This window comes from Odocoileus virginianus, chromosome 1 (genome assembly GCF_023699985.2).
Source record: "Odocoileus virginianus isolate 20LAN1187 ecotype Illinois chromosome 1, Ovbor_1.2, whole genome shotgun sequence".
Lineage (NCBI taxonomy): Eukaryota > Metazoa > Chordata > Mammalia > Artiodactyla > Cervidae > Odocoileus > Odocoileus virginianus.
Window position 1 is genome coordinate 67,529,158 of NC_069674.1, and position 15,771 is coordinate 67,544,928.

The 15,771-nt window shown below is 39.0% G+C and overlaps 1 protein-coding gene across 1 annotated transcript; it reads left to right on the forward strand.

Moving 5' to 3' along the window:
* The first annotated feature begins 10,778 nt into the window (after positions 1 to 10,778).
* On the forward strand, positions 10,779 to 15,311 carry CCDC71L (coiled-coil domain containing 71 like). The gene has a single exon (XM_070469258.1). The coding sequence runs from the start codon at positions 11,086 to 11,088 to the stop codon at positions 11,785 to 11,787; it is 702 nt and encodes a 233-aa protein (XP_070325359.1). The 5' UTR covers positions 10,779 to 11,085; the 3' UTR covers positions 11,788 to 15,311.
* Positions 15,312 to 15,771: the final 460 nt, after the last annotated feature.

Here is a 15,771-nt window from a genome sequence, read left to right on the forward strand (position 1 = left end):
TTTCCATTGTATATCCTTGCCTCCTTTGTCGAAGATAAGGTGTCCATAGGTTCGAGGATTTATCTCTGGGCTTTCTATTCTGTTCCATTGATCTATATTTCTGTCTGTGCCAGTACCATACTGTCTTGATGACTGTGGCTTTGTAGTAGAGAGTCTGAAGTCAGGCAGGTTGATTCCTCCAGTTCCATTCTTCTTTCTCAAGGTTACTTTGGCTATTCGAGGTTTTTTTTGTATTTCCATACAAATTGTGAAATTATTTGTTCTAGTTCTGTGAAAAATACCATTGGTAGTTTGATAGGGATTGCATTGAATCTATAGATTGCTTTGGGTAGTATAGCCATTTTGACAATATTGATTCTTCCAATCCATGAACACGGTATATTTCTCCATCTGTTTGTGTCCTCTTTGATTTCTTTCATCAGTGTTTTATAGTTTTCTATGTATAGGTCTTTTGTTTCTTTAGGTAGATATGCTCCTAAGTATTTTATTCTTTTTGTTGCAATGGTGAATGGTATCGTTTCCTTAATTTCTCTTTCTGTTTTCTCATTGTTAGTGTATAGGAATGCAAGAGATTTCTGTGTGTTAATTTTATATCCTGCAACTTTACTGTATTCGTTGATTAGCTCTAGTAATTTTCTGGTAGAGTCTGTAGGGTTTTCTATGTAGAGGATCATGTCGTCTGCAAACAGAGAGAGTTTCACTTCTTCTTTTCCTATCTGGATTCCTTTTACTTCTTTTTCTGCCCTGATTGCTGTGGCCAACACTTCCAAAACTATGTTGAATAGTAGTGGTGAGAGTGGGCACCCTTGTCTTGTTCCTGATTTCAGGGGAAATGCTTTCAATTTTTCACCATTGAGGGTGATGCTTGCTGTGGGTTTGTCATATATAGCTTTTATTATGTTGAGGTATGTTCCTTCTATTCCTGCTTTCTGGAGAGTTTTAATCATAAATGGATGTTGAATTTTGTCAAAGGCTTTTTCTGCATCTATTGAGATAATCATATGGTTTTTATCTTTCAATTTGTTAATGTGGTGTATTACATTGATTGATTTGCAGATATTAAAGAATCCTTGCATTCCTGGGATAAAGCCCACTTGGTCATGGTGTATGATTTTTTTTAATATGTTGTTGGATTCTGTTTGCTAGAATTTTGTTAAGGATTTTTGCATCTATGTTCATCAGTGATATTGGCCTGTAGTTTTCTTTTTTTGTGGCATCTTTGTCTGGTTTTGGAATTAGGGTGATGGTGGCCTTATAGAATGAGTTTGGAAGTTTACCTTCTTCTGAAATTTTCTGGAAGAGTTTGAGTAAGATGGATGTTAGCTCTTCTCTAAATTTTTGGTAGAATTCAGCTGTGAAGCCATCTGGTCCTGGGCTTTTGTTTGCTAGAAGATTTCTGATTACAGTTTCGATTTCCTTGCTTGTGATGGGTTTGTTAAGATCTTCTATTTCTTCCTGGTTCAGTTTTGGAAAGTTATACTTCTCTAAGAACTTCTCCATTTCTTCCAAGTTGTCCATTTTATTGGCATAGAGCTGCTGGTAGTAGTCTCTTATGATCCTTTGTATTTCAGTGTTGTCTGTTGTGATCTCTCCATTTTCATTTCTAATTTTGTTAATTTGGTTCTTCTCTGTTTCTTAATGCGTCTTGCTAATGGTTTGTCAATTTTGTTTATTTTTTTAAAAAAACCAGCTTTTAGCTTTGTTGATTTTTGCTATGGTCTCTTTAGTTTCTTTTGCATTTATTTCTGCCCTAATTTTTAAGATTTCTTTCCTTCTACTAACCCTGGGGTTCTTCATTTCTTCCTTCTCTAGTTGCTTTAGGTGTAGAGTTAGGTTATTTATTTGACTTTTTTCTTGTTTCTTGAGGTAGGCCTGTAATGCTATGAATCTTCCCCTTAGCACTGCTTTTACAGTGTCCCATAGGTTTTGGGTTGTTGTGTTTTCATTTTCATTCATTTCTATGCATATTTTGATTTCTTTTTTGATTTCTTCTATGATTTGTTGGTTATTCAGAAGCGTGTTGTTTAGCCTCCATATGTTTGAATTTTTAATAATTTTTTTCCTGTAATTGAGATCTAATCTTACTGCAGTGTGGTCAGAAAAAATGACTGGAATGATTTCAGTTTTTTTGAATTTACCAAGACTAGATTTATGGCTTAGGATGTGATCTATTCTGGAGAAGGTTCCGTGTGCACTTGAGAAAAAGGTGAAGTTGATTATTTTGGGGTGAAACGTCCTATAGATGTCAATTAGGTCTAGCTGGTCCATTGTGTCCTTTAAAGTTTGTGTTTCCTTGTTCACTGCTTATGGTTTATGGCCAGCACTTGGCTTGGTGTATAGTAGGCTCTAAAGAAATTATTTGAATGGTTGAATGAATAGACATTCTAGAAATATATTATGGCGAAGTTTGGCAGGAAGTTTTGTTTTGGTCTAGGCAAAATAAGGCTTGAATGTAGGTTAGGGTCATAATTTGAAACTTTTTGAATATCAGGCTACAGAATTTATTCTTTATCTGATAGGCAATGGAGATCCACTGAAGATTTCTGTGTTGAAGGAGCGGGATTGGAACTGTGTGTTGAGATTAATCTAAGCAATATTAAGAAGATTATAAAAATTACTTTGTGATTCTAGAATTTTACATGTCTATGTATGCATCCTACTTTTGTGTCCAAATGGCAATATTGTTTTTAAAGCTGTGGTACTAGTTTGTTGACTCTTACTCATTTAGTTATTTATTTTATTTAGTTCTCTTTTTCCCATTTATGGTTCAATATGTTAATATTTTTCCAAGCTGATACTAATAGTCTCAAACTGGCTACTTATTTTTCCTTATAAGTACAGCTGAGCTCCAAAATTATTAAGAAAATGAATAGGGCAACTGGGTATCTTCAGTTGACATCAAACAGAGATTATAAAAAGTGTGATGACTTTATTTCACTTTTGATAGGGATATCAGTTTTAGTAGATTTGGGAAAGGCCTACAGTGTATTTTGATTTCAACATAGCATATTTTGATTTCAATAAAAATGTGACAATATTTTTATAACATTAAGAGAGCATGAGCTGGGTGATGATAATATAAGGCAGGCTTGAGGCTAATGAACCAATCATGTCCAAAGAGTGGACATGTACCAGCATGAACAAGTTTCCAGTAGAGTGACAGAGGTCTTTCATCAAATCTGTGCTAGTTGATTGTGTCATTGATGACTTGGTTTAATGTGGAAGTGTGCTTGTTTAGTTTACTGAAAGGATTCATCAAAATCAGACGTGATGGAATCCAAATTCAAAAGTATCACATTAGGTAAGAATGTTGGACTGACATTAACAAAAGGAAACTGAACAAAGATAAATATAAAGTCTTCCATGTACAGTACTGTATGGTATAGGCATACATGATTTTGGAAAAGTTCATATGGGGAAAATATTAAGGTTTTTATTTGCCTTTAAGTTTAATATGAATTAACAGTATGAAGAAGTTGCTTACTTTGCAGTTTTGACCATCAAAAACTTAGTTTTCCAGATGGGTTCTATGAATACAGAAAATGGGTAAATGATAGAAGAGATTTTAATTAAATATAAGATAAATCTTTTAACTGGACCTGAGGAACAAAGAACCAGGAGAAATATCAATAACCTCAGACATGCAGGTGACACCACCCTTATGGCAGAAAGCAAAGAAGAACTAAAGAGCCTCTTGATGAAAGTGAAAGACGAGAGTGAAAAAATTGGCTTAAAACTCAACATTCAGGAATCTAAAATCATGGCATCTGGTCCCATCACCTCATGGCAAATAGATGGAGAAGCAATGGAAACAGTGACAGAATTGATTTTTTGGGCTCTGAAATCACTGCAGATGGTGACTACAGCCCTGAAATTAAAAGATGCTTGCTCCTTGGAAGAAAAGTTATGACCAACCTAGGCAGCATATTAAAAAACAGAGACATTACTTTGCTAACAAAGGTCTGTCTAGTCAAGGCTATGTTTTTTCCAGTAGTCATATATGGATGTGAGAGTTGGACTATAAAGAAAGCTGAGCGCTGAAGAATTGATGCTTTTGAACTGTGGTGTTGGAGAAGACTCTTGAGAGAGTCCCTTGGACTGCAAGGAGATCCAATCAGTCCATCCTAAAGGAAATCAGTCCTGAATACTCATTGGAAGGACTGATGCTGAAGCTGAAACTCCATTACTTTGGCCACTTGATGTGAAGAACTGACTCCCTGGAAAAGACCCTGATGCTGGGAAAGATTGAAGACAGGAGAAGAAGGGGACAACAGAGGATGAAATTGTTGGATGACATCACCGACTCAATGGACATGAGTTTGAGTAAGCTCTGGGAGTTGGTGACGGACAGGGAGGCTTGGTGTGCTGCAGTCCATGGGGTTGCAAAGAGTCGGACACAACTGACTGAACTGAAATGAACTGAACTGAGCTAATTTCAAGTCTGATCTTATTCTTAGTCTGTTTCCCATCTGGGCAATTGCTGATTTGATTAATCATTTATAAGTAACTACTATTATATTAATTTTATATTGTAGACTTAGCCTTTCATTTTATTTCATTTTCTGTTTTCTATTTTTCATTTATTTTCTTTTCCTGGCTTCCTGTGGGCCACTTAAACATTTTTTTAGAATTCTATTTTTATTTACTTATATTATTTTTAAGTATGTCTCTTTTTATACTTTTTAGTGAATGCTCTAGGTGTTATCCTGTATAAACATAACTTATCCCAGTCGACTCATGTCATTTTGTGAGTTACAGTGAAGTACGAGTTCCATTTTACCTCCTTTATGTCCCTTTATTCTCCATTTATAATATATTTGTCTTAAATATTTCCTTTACATATATATTTAATGCATGCATTAGTGTTATAATATTTATTTCATCCATTGTGTTAGTCTGCTTGGGCTGCCATAGCAAAATACCGCAAACAGTGTGGCTTCAACAACAGAAATTTACTTTCTCACAGTTCTGGAGGCTGAGAAGTCCCAGATCAAGGTGCCAGCTGGTTTGGTCCTGGTGAGAGCCCACTTCCTGGCTTGCAGATAGTCTCCTTCTTTCTATATTCTCACATGTTAGAGAGAGAGAGACAGCACTCTGGAGTCTCTTCCTCTTCTCATAAGGATACCAGCCCTATCAAAACAGGACTCCACCTTTATGACTTTATTTAATCTTCAGCAACTCCACAATGAGGCTTAGGGCTTCAACAAATGAATTTGGCAGGAGGACACAAACATTCAGTTCATATTGATCATCAAACATAATTTCAAAAAGGGAAGTTACATTTACTCATATTTTTGCTTACTCTGTTCTTCCTTCCTTCCCAATGTCCCAGCTTTCCTTTTTGTTCAGAGAACTTCCATTAGCCATTCTTTTAGGTAGATCTGCTGGTGACAGATTCTCTTAGTTTTCCTTTATTTGTGAATGTCTTGATTTCTTCTTCATCATTGAAGGATATTTTCACTGGATATAGAAATCTGGGCTGACAGCTCTTTTCTTTTAGGGCTTGAAAAATGTTGAGCTACTTCCTTGTGATACCTATGGTTTCTAGTGAGAATATCTATTGCTATTCAAATGGTTTTCCTTCATCTGTAAGGTGTACTTTTTATCTTGCTACTTTCAAGACTTTTTTTTGGTTTTAGTTTTCAGATGTTTGACAATGATTTGTTTTGATGTGGATTTCTTTGGGTGTATCTTGCTTAGGCGTGTTCAGCTTCTTAAATCTATAGATTTATGTCTGTTGCCAAATTTGGAACATTTTTCAGCCATTATTTCAAGTACTTTTTCAGCTCAGCCTTCTTTCTCCTCTCCTTCCAGTCCTCTGATGACACTAATAATAGATCTTATAGTCCCATAGGTCCTTGTGGCTCTGTTCTGATTTCTTAGTATATTTCCTATCTTTTTTTCAGATGGGATTAAATCTATTGTTTTATCTTTAAGTTTACTGATTTTTTTTCTCCATTCTGCTGTTGAGACCATCCTCTAAATTTTTTATATTTCAATCATTGTATTTTTTAGTTCTAAAATTTCCATGTTGGTTCCTCTTTACATCTCCTGTTTCTTTGCTGAGATGTTTTACTTCTTCACTGCAACTCTTTACTTTTTCATTTGTTTCAAGTGTGTTCATAACTACTTGTTAAAATGTCTTTATAATGGCTATTTTAAAATATTTGCTATAAAATACTGACATCTTTCTCATCTTAGTGTTGACATTTATTGATGATCCCTTTTTATTCAATTTGAGATCTTCTTCGTTCTCGGGATTAGGTGACTTTCAGTTGCAACCTAGACATTTTGGCTATTATGTTATGAGACTCTGGATATTATTTAAACCATCTGTTTTTAGCAGTCTTCCTTTGACATTTTTACAGAAAGGAAAGGAAGGGATGCTGCCTCACTATTGCCAAGTAGAAGTCCAAGTTTCCCACTCTGCCTCATTGTTACTTGGTAGGGGTGGGAATGCTAGCTGGTTACTAGACCTCTACTGAGAGGAATAGGAGTGTCTTGTTATTGCTCCCCACATGGTCTGCACTGACATTTTAGAAGAGAATAGCGTCTCTCTTGCCCAGCAAGGAAGAGATTGATGAGTCTCTACTTGACCTTCTCTGACACTACTCCAGTGGGGGTGGTGGAGTGCCTACTTATAGCCTGGAGAGGGTAGAAGCCATAGTTGTTTGTTTGTTTTTTGGTGCTCATTTGCTGTGGTAGATTGATAATTTTGTAAAAGTTTCTGTCTTGGTAGGTTATGCCTTTCTTGGTCGTAAAGTTAGAGAGAACATGATCTTGTCAGCACTTTTATGTCTGTTGGTGTTTCTCGGTTGCTGACTTCTCCAGCACCCAGTCTAAGGTGTGTGCAGAAAAGAGAAAAAAGAAAATCCAGGGAACTCACTAACGTGTTGTTCTTTGGGTTCTGAAATCCTTAGACTGGCTTTCTCCTCTCCATTCTTCAGTCTTCTTATGTTCCTTTTATATATAATGCCCAGGGTTTTAAACTGAAAGTAGCAGGAGGAATAGGGAAAGTATATGTATTTTATTTTCTTGGAAGTGGAAGTCCTGGCCTCTCAGTTTATATGTGTATTTTAAATTAGACAGTTTGACTTCCCTGTAGCAAATGGTAAAGAATCTGCCTGCAATGGAGACCAGGGTTCAATTCCTGGATTGGGAAGATCCTCTGGAGAAGGGAATGGCAACCTACTCCAGTATTCTTGCCTGGAGAATCCCATGGACAGAGGAGCCTGGCAGGCTAAATACAGTCCATGGAGTCACAGGGAGTTGGACACGACTGAGTAACTAACACACACACACATACAGGAGCATATCAGAGGTTTGAGGTAACTTTTATAGAAAAATCATTACATTACTTCATAATTATTTTAATGAAAAGGCTGAAATTGATGAATCATGTTCTATGTAATTTCATTTGGACTACAAATTAATTCTATCTCCTTGGATTAAATACCAGAGTTGTTAGAAGCAACTTTTGATTAACAGAGACCTAGGTTCTAGTTCAGACTATTCCATCATTCGGCTGTGTAAACTTTGGCAGCTCTCTTAGCATCTCAATATTCCCATCTGAATTAAGAGTGTTAGACCCATTAGATGATCTCTAAATTTCCTTCTTGTTGTAACATTTTTCTTTTCCCCTCATCTATCTATTACTTAAGAAATCTATGTAATGTAGGATTTGAAATATGTAGGCTAAACCAAACAAAATACTCATAATTAGATAAGACAAATGATGATAACTATTATTTATCAGATGCCTACTATGATCCAGACACTCTAGTACAAGTTTTACTCACGTTTGCTCCTTCAATCCTCAACATAATCTATTGAAGCAGAGATTACACCCATTTTATAAATGAAGAAATAGGCTCAGAAAGATTTTTTTAAATATCTAAGGATATTATGTTATAAAGATCTGTTTGGTTCCAAGTCATTTGATTCCAGAGTGGATGCTCCCAACCATTTACAGATACTTTTTAATTTTTTGTCCACTTTGTAAGAAGCAAATTATTTTATAGAAGTGGAATCTTATAGCACAAGTTCTGGATAGCAAAGAGATATATGTTATTTTTAATTTCTCTAATTACTTTATTCTTTTTGGTTTCATTTTTAAACTACATAAATTATAAACTATATTTTAAACTGCATAAATTTAGAAACATACACATATAGCTAATTTTTTGTTCAGTTTGTTCTCATTATTCACCACTATCAGGTATAGGAAGGACACATCATTCTCCTTGAGAGGTAAAGGAATAAACCCAGCATTTTAAACAGTGTTTCCTCAAGAACAAGATTTTAATTTGCAATAAGATTAAATAAATTTAATTTTAACTTTTCAAAAACTTTGTAGTGTCTGAGGAGAGTCTCAGGAACTAAAAGAAAAAATTATGTGTAAATTTTACTCACTTCTGGAGAATGGATAAGTACCATTTGTAGGACTATTTAAGCTAATCAAAAGGTGGAGGCAGGAAGAAATATAAAAATAAGAAACAGAAATCAAACAATGCCAAATTTAAAATTATACAATAATTTAAGCACTTGACATGATGTTAATTCCTAAAAATATTTCACAAAGATATTGTTTGGTTTAAGTAAATTAAATGAGTATGTATTATAAAATGAACTTTTGAATGCTCTGCAATTTGTTGAGACCTATGTTTCCTTAGTATGAGAACAGTCTTATAAGATTTATCCTTTCAATCGAAATCAATTCTGTAAGTTTGTATAGATGTCTGGTATATTTATGTAGCAAACAACCTTTCCATACTTAAGAACCCTAAGTACTTAAAAAAGGATTAACATGAAAGGGAAGAAATATCAAGATGAGAAGCTCGGAGTACATAAATCCTTATTTTTCTTTCACTATGAAGCCCCTTTACCATTCTGCTGGCTTAATCTACGAGATTTTCTGTCTGTCTTGCAGGGGCATTCCATTGGAAGTTATACAAATTTCACATTAGTATGTGTTCCCAAAATTACCAACAGAACTAATTGTGATGCAAAGAGTTGTAATATCATTTCTTTATAAGGACTTAGGAAGCTGATAACTGGCTCCATAATCTTGCTCTGAGATCAGGATATGCTCTTCTGGGAAACTGATTTTCTCTTCAGAAACTTACCATGGTTTAGGTAGGTTGAGAACTGGTCCTCTGGTAGGAAGCTTGGTTTTTGCATAAACCCAGTGCATGGACAGGATGCTCTGGTACAGAGAAGCAACTTTCAAAATATTTTTGTTTTATTTTTTATTGAAGTTAAACAAAATCTGGTTCTAAGAAAATATAATCTGTAAGTCCAGTATACTGGACAGGTTAAAAACTGCCCAATTCTGGGAGGAGCCAGAAGTGGAATCAGGTGAACAGCTCTTTTCCTTGGTCACTCCTCTCTTACATAGGCATTTTCTACTGAACCTCTTTGAGTGTGAGCAGCACAAATTTGTAAAATCTCCAGTGAAATATAAAGATCACTAAGATTAGGAATCCAAAGACCTAAACTATAGTCTTAGTCCTACAATCAAGAAGCCTTATTACCCAACCTCTGTGGATCCAAATTTCCTCATCCACGAAATAAGGATATTGAACTAGGTGTCTTTTAGCTCAAATATTTGAGGGAACCAATAGCAGCTATGTGTGAATCACAAAACTCTGCTCTATCAGTTTTCTACTGCAAAATAAAGTGCTCACTCGGGGGTAAAATCTGCATGTCTACCTCACAGTTCTAAGTATTAGGAGACTTTTTTTTAACCTTAAAATTTTAATGGAGTTAAGATAAACCTGAAATGTAAAATGGGAAATTGTCCTGTTCTTAGCAATTTGAATATATGCTTCTCACATCATTATGTTTTTCATTGATTCACTCAACAGAAATAGAGTGCCCACTGTCTGACAGGTGCTTAAATAAGTATTGAGGATAGAAAAATGACAGAAGATTGTGCATTACTCTATAAACATTCAATCCCCTCCTCTCAAGTACAAAAGGTGATGGGGTCTTAACCTGTTCTTTTCAACAGAAACCTTTTGATTGTGAAACTGCATCCTTTCTCTGCGCTACAGATAGTACTGCAAAGGGACATACTAAAACTAAATGAAAGGTGAAGCACACTCATTTAAAACCAACTGTATATTTAGAAATTATATTTTCTGTAAGGAGAATGGCTTTGTTGTAATTGATCTTTGATCAACTTGAGCAAAGTTCTATGCGTATAACAGGCTTTACTTTCCTGATAAACAGAGCATCTCTTAAATGTGAACATGGTTCCATTGTCTAGAAGGAGACTATGCTACTGACAGCGTCCGTATTATCTGAATGATTCTGGATTACTACCATGTTGCTTGACATGGTATTGGGGTCAAAGTGGGGAAGAGTTGGATGAAGATGCAAAAGAGGCCTCTGGAGGTTCAGAAGAGAATTGTGGAAGGCCCATTCCCTCTAGACTTACACCCAATTTCCCCTTCTGTGATACAAACTACAGCCTTTGGGTAGATCCTTTGTTATTCAGGCTGGTAGACCTCCCAGCTCAATCCATAAATGCACATCCACTCATTCCGAGAGTAGAGTGACTCCCCCCAAAGTGGAGCTGATGTCCACCCCTTACTCTAGACAAGGCACCCTCCCCATATACCCACCCAACTGTTGACTCGTGTTCAAGAGCCACCATCACCCACCCCAGCACCATCTTCCAGGAACTGGCCTCTCCCCCATTAGTCCCCGCCCTCTTCTGAGAGCACCCAATGGGTGGAGTCGGGGCTGCAGTAGGAGGGGCCAAAGGCGGGCACATTTAAAGAAAGGCAGAGGGCGAAAGGAGGCAAGAGAGGAGAAGAAAGAGAAACCAGGGGGGCGAGGCGCCGTCCAATGACAAAGCCCAGGGGTGGGCGCCGGCCGCCATCTTGTACCGGGCAGCAGGATCTTCACCCGCGTCCTCCGCCCTCGGAGGGGGAGGGGCGGCGGCGGCGGAGGCGAGAAAAGTAGCGAGAGACGCGCCGGGCGGGAGGTGCCAACAGCGGCCGCCGCAGCGGAGCCAAACACGGGCGGGGACGGCGGCGGCGGGACCCGGCGAGCGCGGGCGGCCCCGAGCGGCCTCTGATGCGGCGCAGCGTGAAGAGGCGGCGGCGCCGGCCCCCGGCGGCCCCGGCCGCGGCCGCCCGGGGCGGCGGCTTTAGGGCGGGAGGAGGGGCCGGTCTGGAGGCGCGGGAGGAGAAGGTGGTGTACTCGCGGTCGCAACTGTCGCTGGCCGACAGCACCAAGGCACTGGGCGACGCCTTCAAGCTGTTCATGCCCTGCAGCACGGAGTTCATGAGCTCGGACGCGGAGCTCTGGAGCTTCCTCTGCAGCCTCAAGCACCAGTTCTCCCCGCACATCCTGCGCAGCAAGGACGTCTACGGCTACTCCTCTTGCCGGGCCCTCGTCCCCGACCCCCCGGGAGGCCCCGCCGCCCGCGGCCCGACGCGCAGGCCGGCCCCGAGCGCGGCGGCCAGGAGGAGGCGCCGCGGAGCCCGGGCGCCAGCCGCCCGCCGGAGGAAGCTGCCGCCGCCCCCGCCGCCGGTCCCCGAGGAGAGCTGCCCCGTCAAGCCCGCGGCCCCGGAGCCCTGCTTCGGGGGCCGCACCCTGGAGGAGATCTGGAGGGCGGCCACCCCGACGCTGACCACCTTCCCCACCATCCGCGTCGGCGGCGACGTGTGGGGCGAGCGCAGCCTGGCGGCGGCACGGCGTAGAGCGCGCCAAGTCCTGCGAGTGAACCTGGAACCCGTGGTGAGGCTCCGCCGCTTCCCGGTGCCCCGGGCGTGACGCGCAGCCCGCGTCACCCTCCCAGCCGGGGACGGAGCTCCCGCCCGGAGGGATGGACAAGTGTCAGTCGAGTGTTTACAGATCCGGCCAGGACCCCGTCCCCTCATGCACTTTACGGGCGAAGAAGTCACCGGATGGTGTTCCCGGGCCCGCGGCACCGCCGTCTGGAACTCCGGGGCAGGTGCGCCCTCCACCCCCTCCCAGTGCCGGGCAGCAGAGGAGACCGCCGGACCCGCGGAGGGGGGAGGGCCCTTTGCTTCCGTACCCCGGACTGAGACGTCTCCAGGACTGAAGGGGCAGATCCGTTTTCTCCCTTTGGACTCTACCTCACTGGTCTGGAAGTCCTCCGAAGAAGTCGTTATTTTTTCCAAAGGAATTTGGTTTCGTGCTTGTGTAATAAAGCCAGAATCTACTTGCTTTTCACCCCGCTCTTCTATCCCGGCCTTCTTCCCACCCCCTACCCCCATTTTTTTTCTTTTCAACTGCCACCCCTCTTTCTGGACTCAAGATCGAACCTGTCTGGACGGTAGATCGAACCTGTTTTGTGCTTGTTGCACCCGTTTGTGCTCAGGGTATTCTGAATCCCACTCGTTTCCTAATTTTAACCGGATTCCAAAGCTTTGACCAAGGATATTTTTCAAGCTTATGACCTAATGTTAAGAGTGCAAGGATTTGTATGATTTGAATGCTATGGGCTCAGTGATTACAAACAAAGAGATGCAAAGTACAACTATTTCAACATTTTTTGAGGTGTTTCTAAAGATTTTATATTGAGATTTAATGTTTATATTTACTGAGCTCCTAAAGAAAATGGTAGAAACTCATATATAAAGTTCTGTTTAGGAAAAGTTGATTTGTTAAATTCTTTTTGATTAAATAAAAAAGTACGTTGAAACCACATGGCTTGTGATAAAGAAAAAATGAGTTACAAAGAACTGGTGTTGGTTAAAGAGATGGATGGAATCCTATTGGAAATGGTTTGGCCTCTTTTTACTGGTCTAACATACAAATCCAGGAGAAGTTCAAAGGTAACCTATTTTAAATTGGGAGCCACGTAGGAGAAATGAATGTGTGTAAACGTGGTGATTAAAATGGTAAACAGAATACCCATTAGAGGTCTCAGAACTAGTAGCTCTTTAGAGGGGTGGGGGCATTTCTTGCTATCAAATAAGTTGTTGAAGTTACTCTGGGCAAAATAGATCTTTCTCTACTTTGTGTTGAATAGCAGAAAGTGCCCCGACTAATACCCATCACCTTTATAGACATCGTGACATTTGTCTTTTTTCCTCCACGAGTATCCTTTTTTATCTTAATTCCATTCATAATTATGTTTGCATTTACCTGTCTTTGTTGACAGCTGAAGACCACAGGAATCCAACGGGCAATTCACACTGAGTACTGACCCTTCTTATACACTTTTGTAATAGCGTTTATACCATATGGCCCAGAGTGGAATTCTTGATTATCCAAGTGCCTTTGGTCATTGGTGGCAGCAAGACTTAATGGTTTTTAGCCAGTGGTGCCACAGCCAGATTTTACTGCAATATCTAAAGGGTCAAGTGGTGTTTTCGTACCACAGTTTTTCAAATTTAAGTATTCTGCCATGAAACTACTTACACTGGCTGGAACTTAACATAGGAAGTCCTCAAGATTCTCTGCTTGGCAGCTTCTTAGGAAAATAGTAAGAGTTGCAATTTCGACTCTTGTGTTCTTAGATTTCAAATGGCATAGCTTTCTGAATTGAATTTTCAAGTTTAATAGTACATAAGTAGGAGTTTTGTGACTTTAATTTCAGTGTTCTTGTTTTGTAAAAAAGAAAATTATATATATATATTATATATACATGACTTGATGCCAGTTTCCCAGTATGCCTCATATTCTTTTATTCACTACTCAATAATGCGTTGTAACAAGCACTGTCACATGAGTAAATAAAAATGAATCATTACTTAGATGATGGAGAGTGTTACATTTGATCTCTGTGATAGGAAGCTTATATATATTCTTTTGGTTATTAGCTTCCATTGGCAGTTGTATTTCAGATACATAGGTTTTCCTCCCTTCTTCCACTCCCAAGTTGTTCTTTTTTTTTTTTTTTTTTAGTTAACTAGCCCCTAAGAAAAAACTATGTATTGGTACGTACCACTTACTATTGTATATAGTTTTATAATAATTAAAAAATAAATTCAATGGCCATATTAGAATGTAATTTCAACATACAGCTTATCCAGATAGTTTCCCAGAGGGTTTTGAAATTAAACTTAGCTGGGAGGATAACTGCTCAGCACAAAACTGAAACAACCATTGACACCATGCGTTTTATTTTAACTGAGGTTCTTAACATTTTCCCCTCATGCCTTGTTACTTCAGTGCACTTGAACTAGCATAAATGCATCTTCGGGTTATCTGGGCTATCTGATTTCAGTTTGGATCTGATTGCCCATCTTGAATTCAATATGTTCTTTATCTGGTCTGTTTAAAAATCATACCATTTCTAGTTTGTGAAATAGGTGTCAAAAAAGTCTTTATTTTTGCCAAGTGGTCTTTAGCAAAGCCTACGTTACAACTCCTAAAATGTGAAGAAGCAACTAATATAGTTGGCTAGTATATTAATAGGAAAGTGAAAGTATTTTGTGGGTCCATTGGGCAGAATGTGAAAAGAAACTTGGCAAGGTGGCCTTTATGGTGAGGCATCCATTTTCTGTCCTCTGAGGCTGTAGTTTAGCTTGTATATAGTTTTTTAAAGAAATCTCATGACTTGATTCCTTCTCGTATAGATTATCTTGTATCTCATACGGCACAAGTAGAGGGAGAAGCTAGGAGGAAGTTGATCACCTCACTATGCTTTTATTTCCTTTTTAACTCTTGAGTGCCTAAATGTGGTGACTGTCACCTCAGCTAACCTTTGAATCTTCCTGATGTCATTTTTATCCTGTCAACCAACAACTTAATTTTCCTCCCTGAAACCAGTAATGTCATGATTGTTGAGGGCAAGCTCTGTTGTTGATAGTGCAAAGTGTCGCTGTTGTGGTGTGTATTTATTTTGTCGAAGTTTGAGTACCCTGTTGGACTTGTATAACTAAGCTGGTGGCTGACACTTATTGATTTGCTCCATGCAAATGATAGTACTATAAAATTCTTCAATAAAGAAATAATAGACACACCTATTTATTAGCTCCATTCAAATGATAGTACTATAAAATTCTTCAATAAAGAAACATTAAAATTATTTGAAGACAAAAAACCTGAGCAATTCTGAACTCAAAGCCTTTTGTTGTTTTAAGGGTTGCCACAGCATTCTTTAAATTGGTGGTTTTTAGTGGACATATATGCATAATATTTACTTTATTGGTGTGTTTCAAACATTTTTTGATAGCCTGTTATGTCTTAAGTACTTTAGAAGACAATTGTTTGTTAATGGAACTAAATTTCCTTGGATAGTTTGATGTGCATATGATTAAGATTTGCAATCTGGTTGTACTCTGCTTTTTAACTTATTAATTGTAAATAAATTTTAGAGAATACACAGTGACTGATTTTTCTAATGTTGGAAGTTTTTGAAATGGGATTTTATGTTTGCATGTGAGTTGGAAAGCATCTTGGGATCAATTTTGACTTTTTTTGATGAACTTGAGACTCCTACCAGTCTTGAGATCTGTGTTTTTTGCTGTCTTGAGGCTCTTTTAAATGACATCTTAGATGATCTAGTGACTCTCCGGAATAGTATTTCATGGCCAATCTCGTCATTACCAAAATTTGCCAGCAAAAAAAAAAAAAGACGACTTTAAAGATGCATCAAAATTCAGTTTTGAACCCTGGCCCCAAATCCTCCTGTGGTGTGATAAAAAGTCTAAAGCTCACATTGTTTCATGGTAGGAAAGAATGTCCAAGTGCCTCCTTGTGAGTAGCAGCAGTAAATGCTGTTCCACAGAATGAGTAAAGCCAGAATTTTCATTAGTCTAGAAGGTAGGAGCAGAGTATTAC

Coding starts and splice junctions, on each gene's coding strand:
- CCDC71L (XM_070469258.1), top strand. CDS start 11,086: ATGCGGCGCAGCGTGAAGAGGCGGCGGCGCCGGCCCCCGGCGGCCCCG.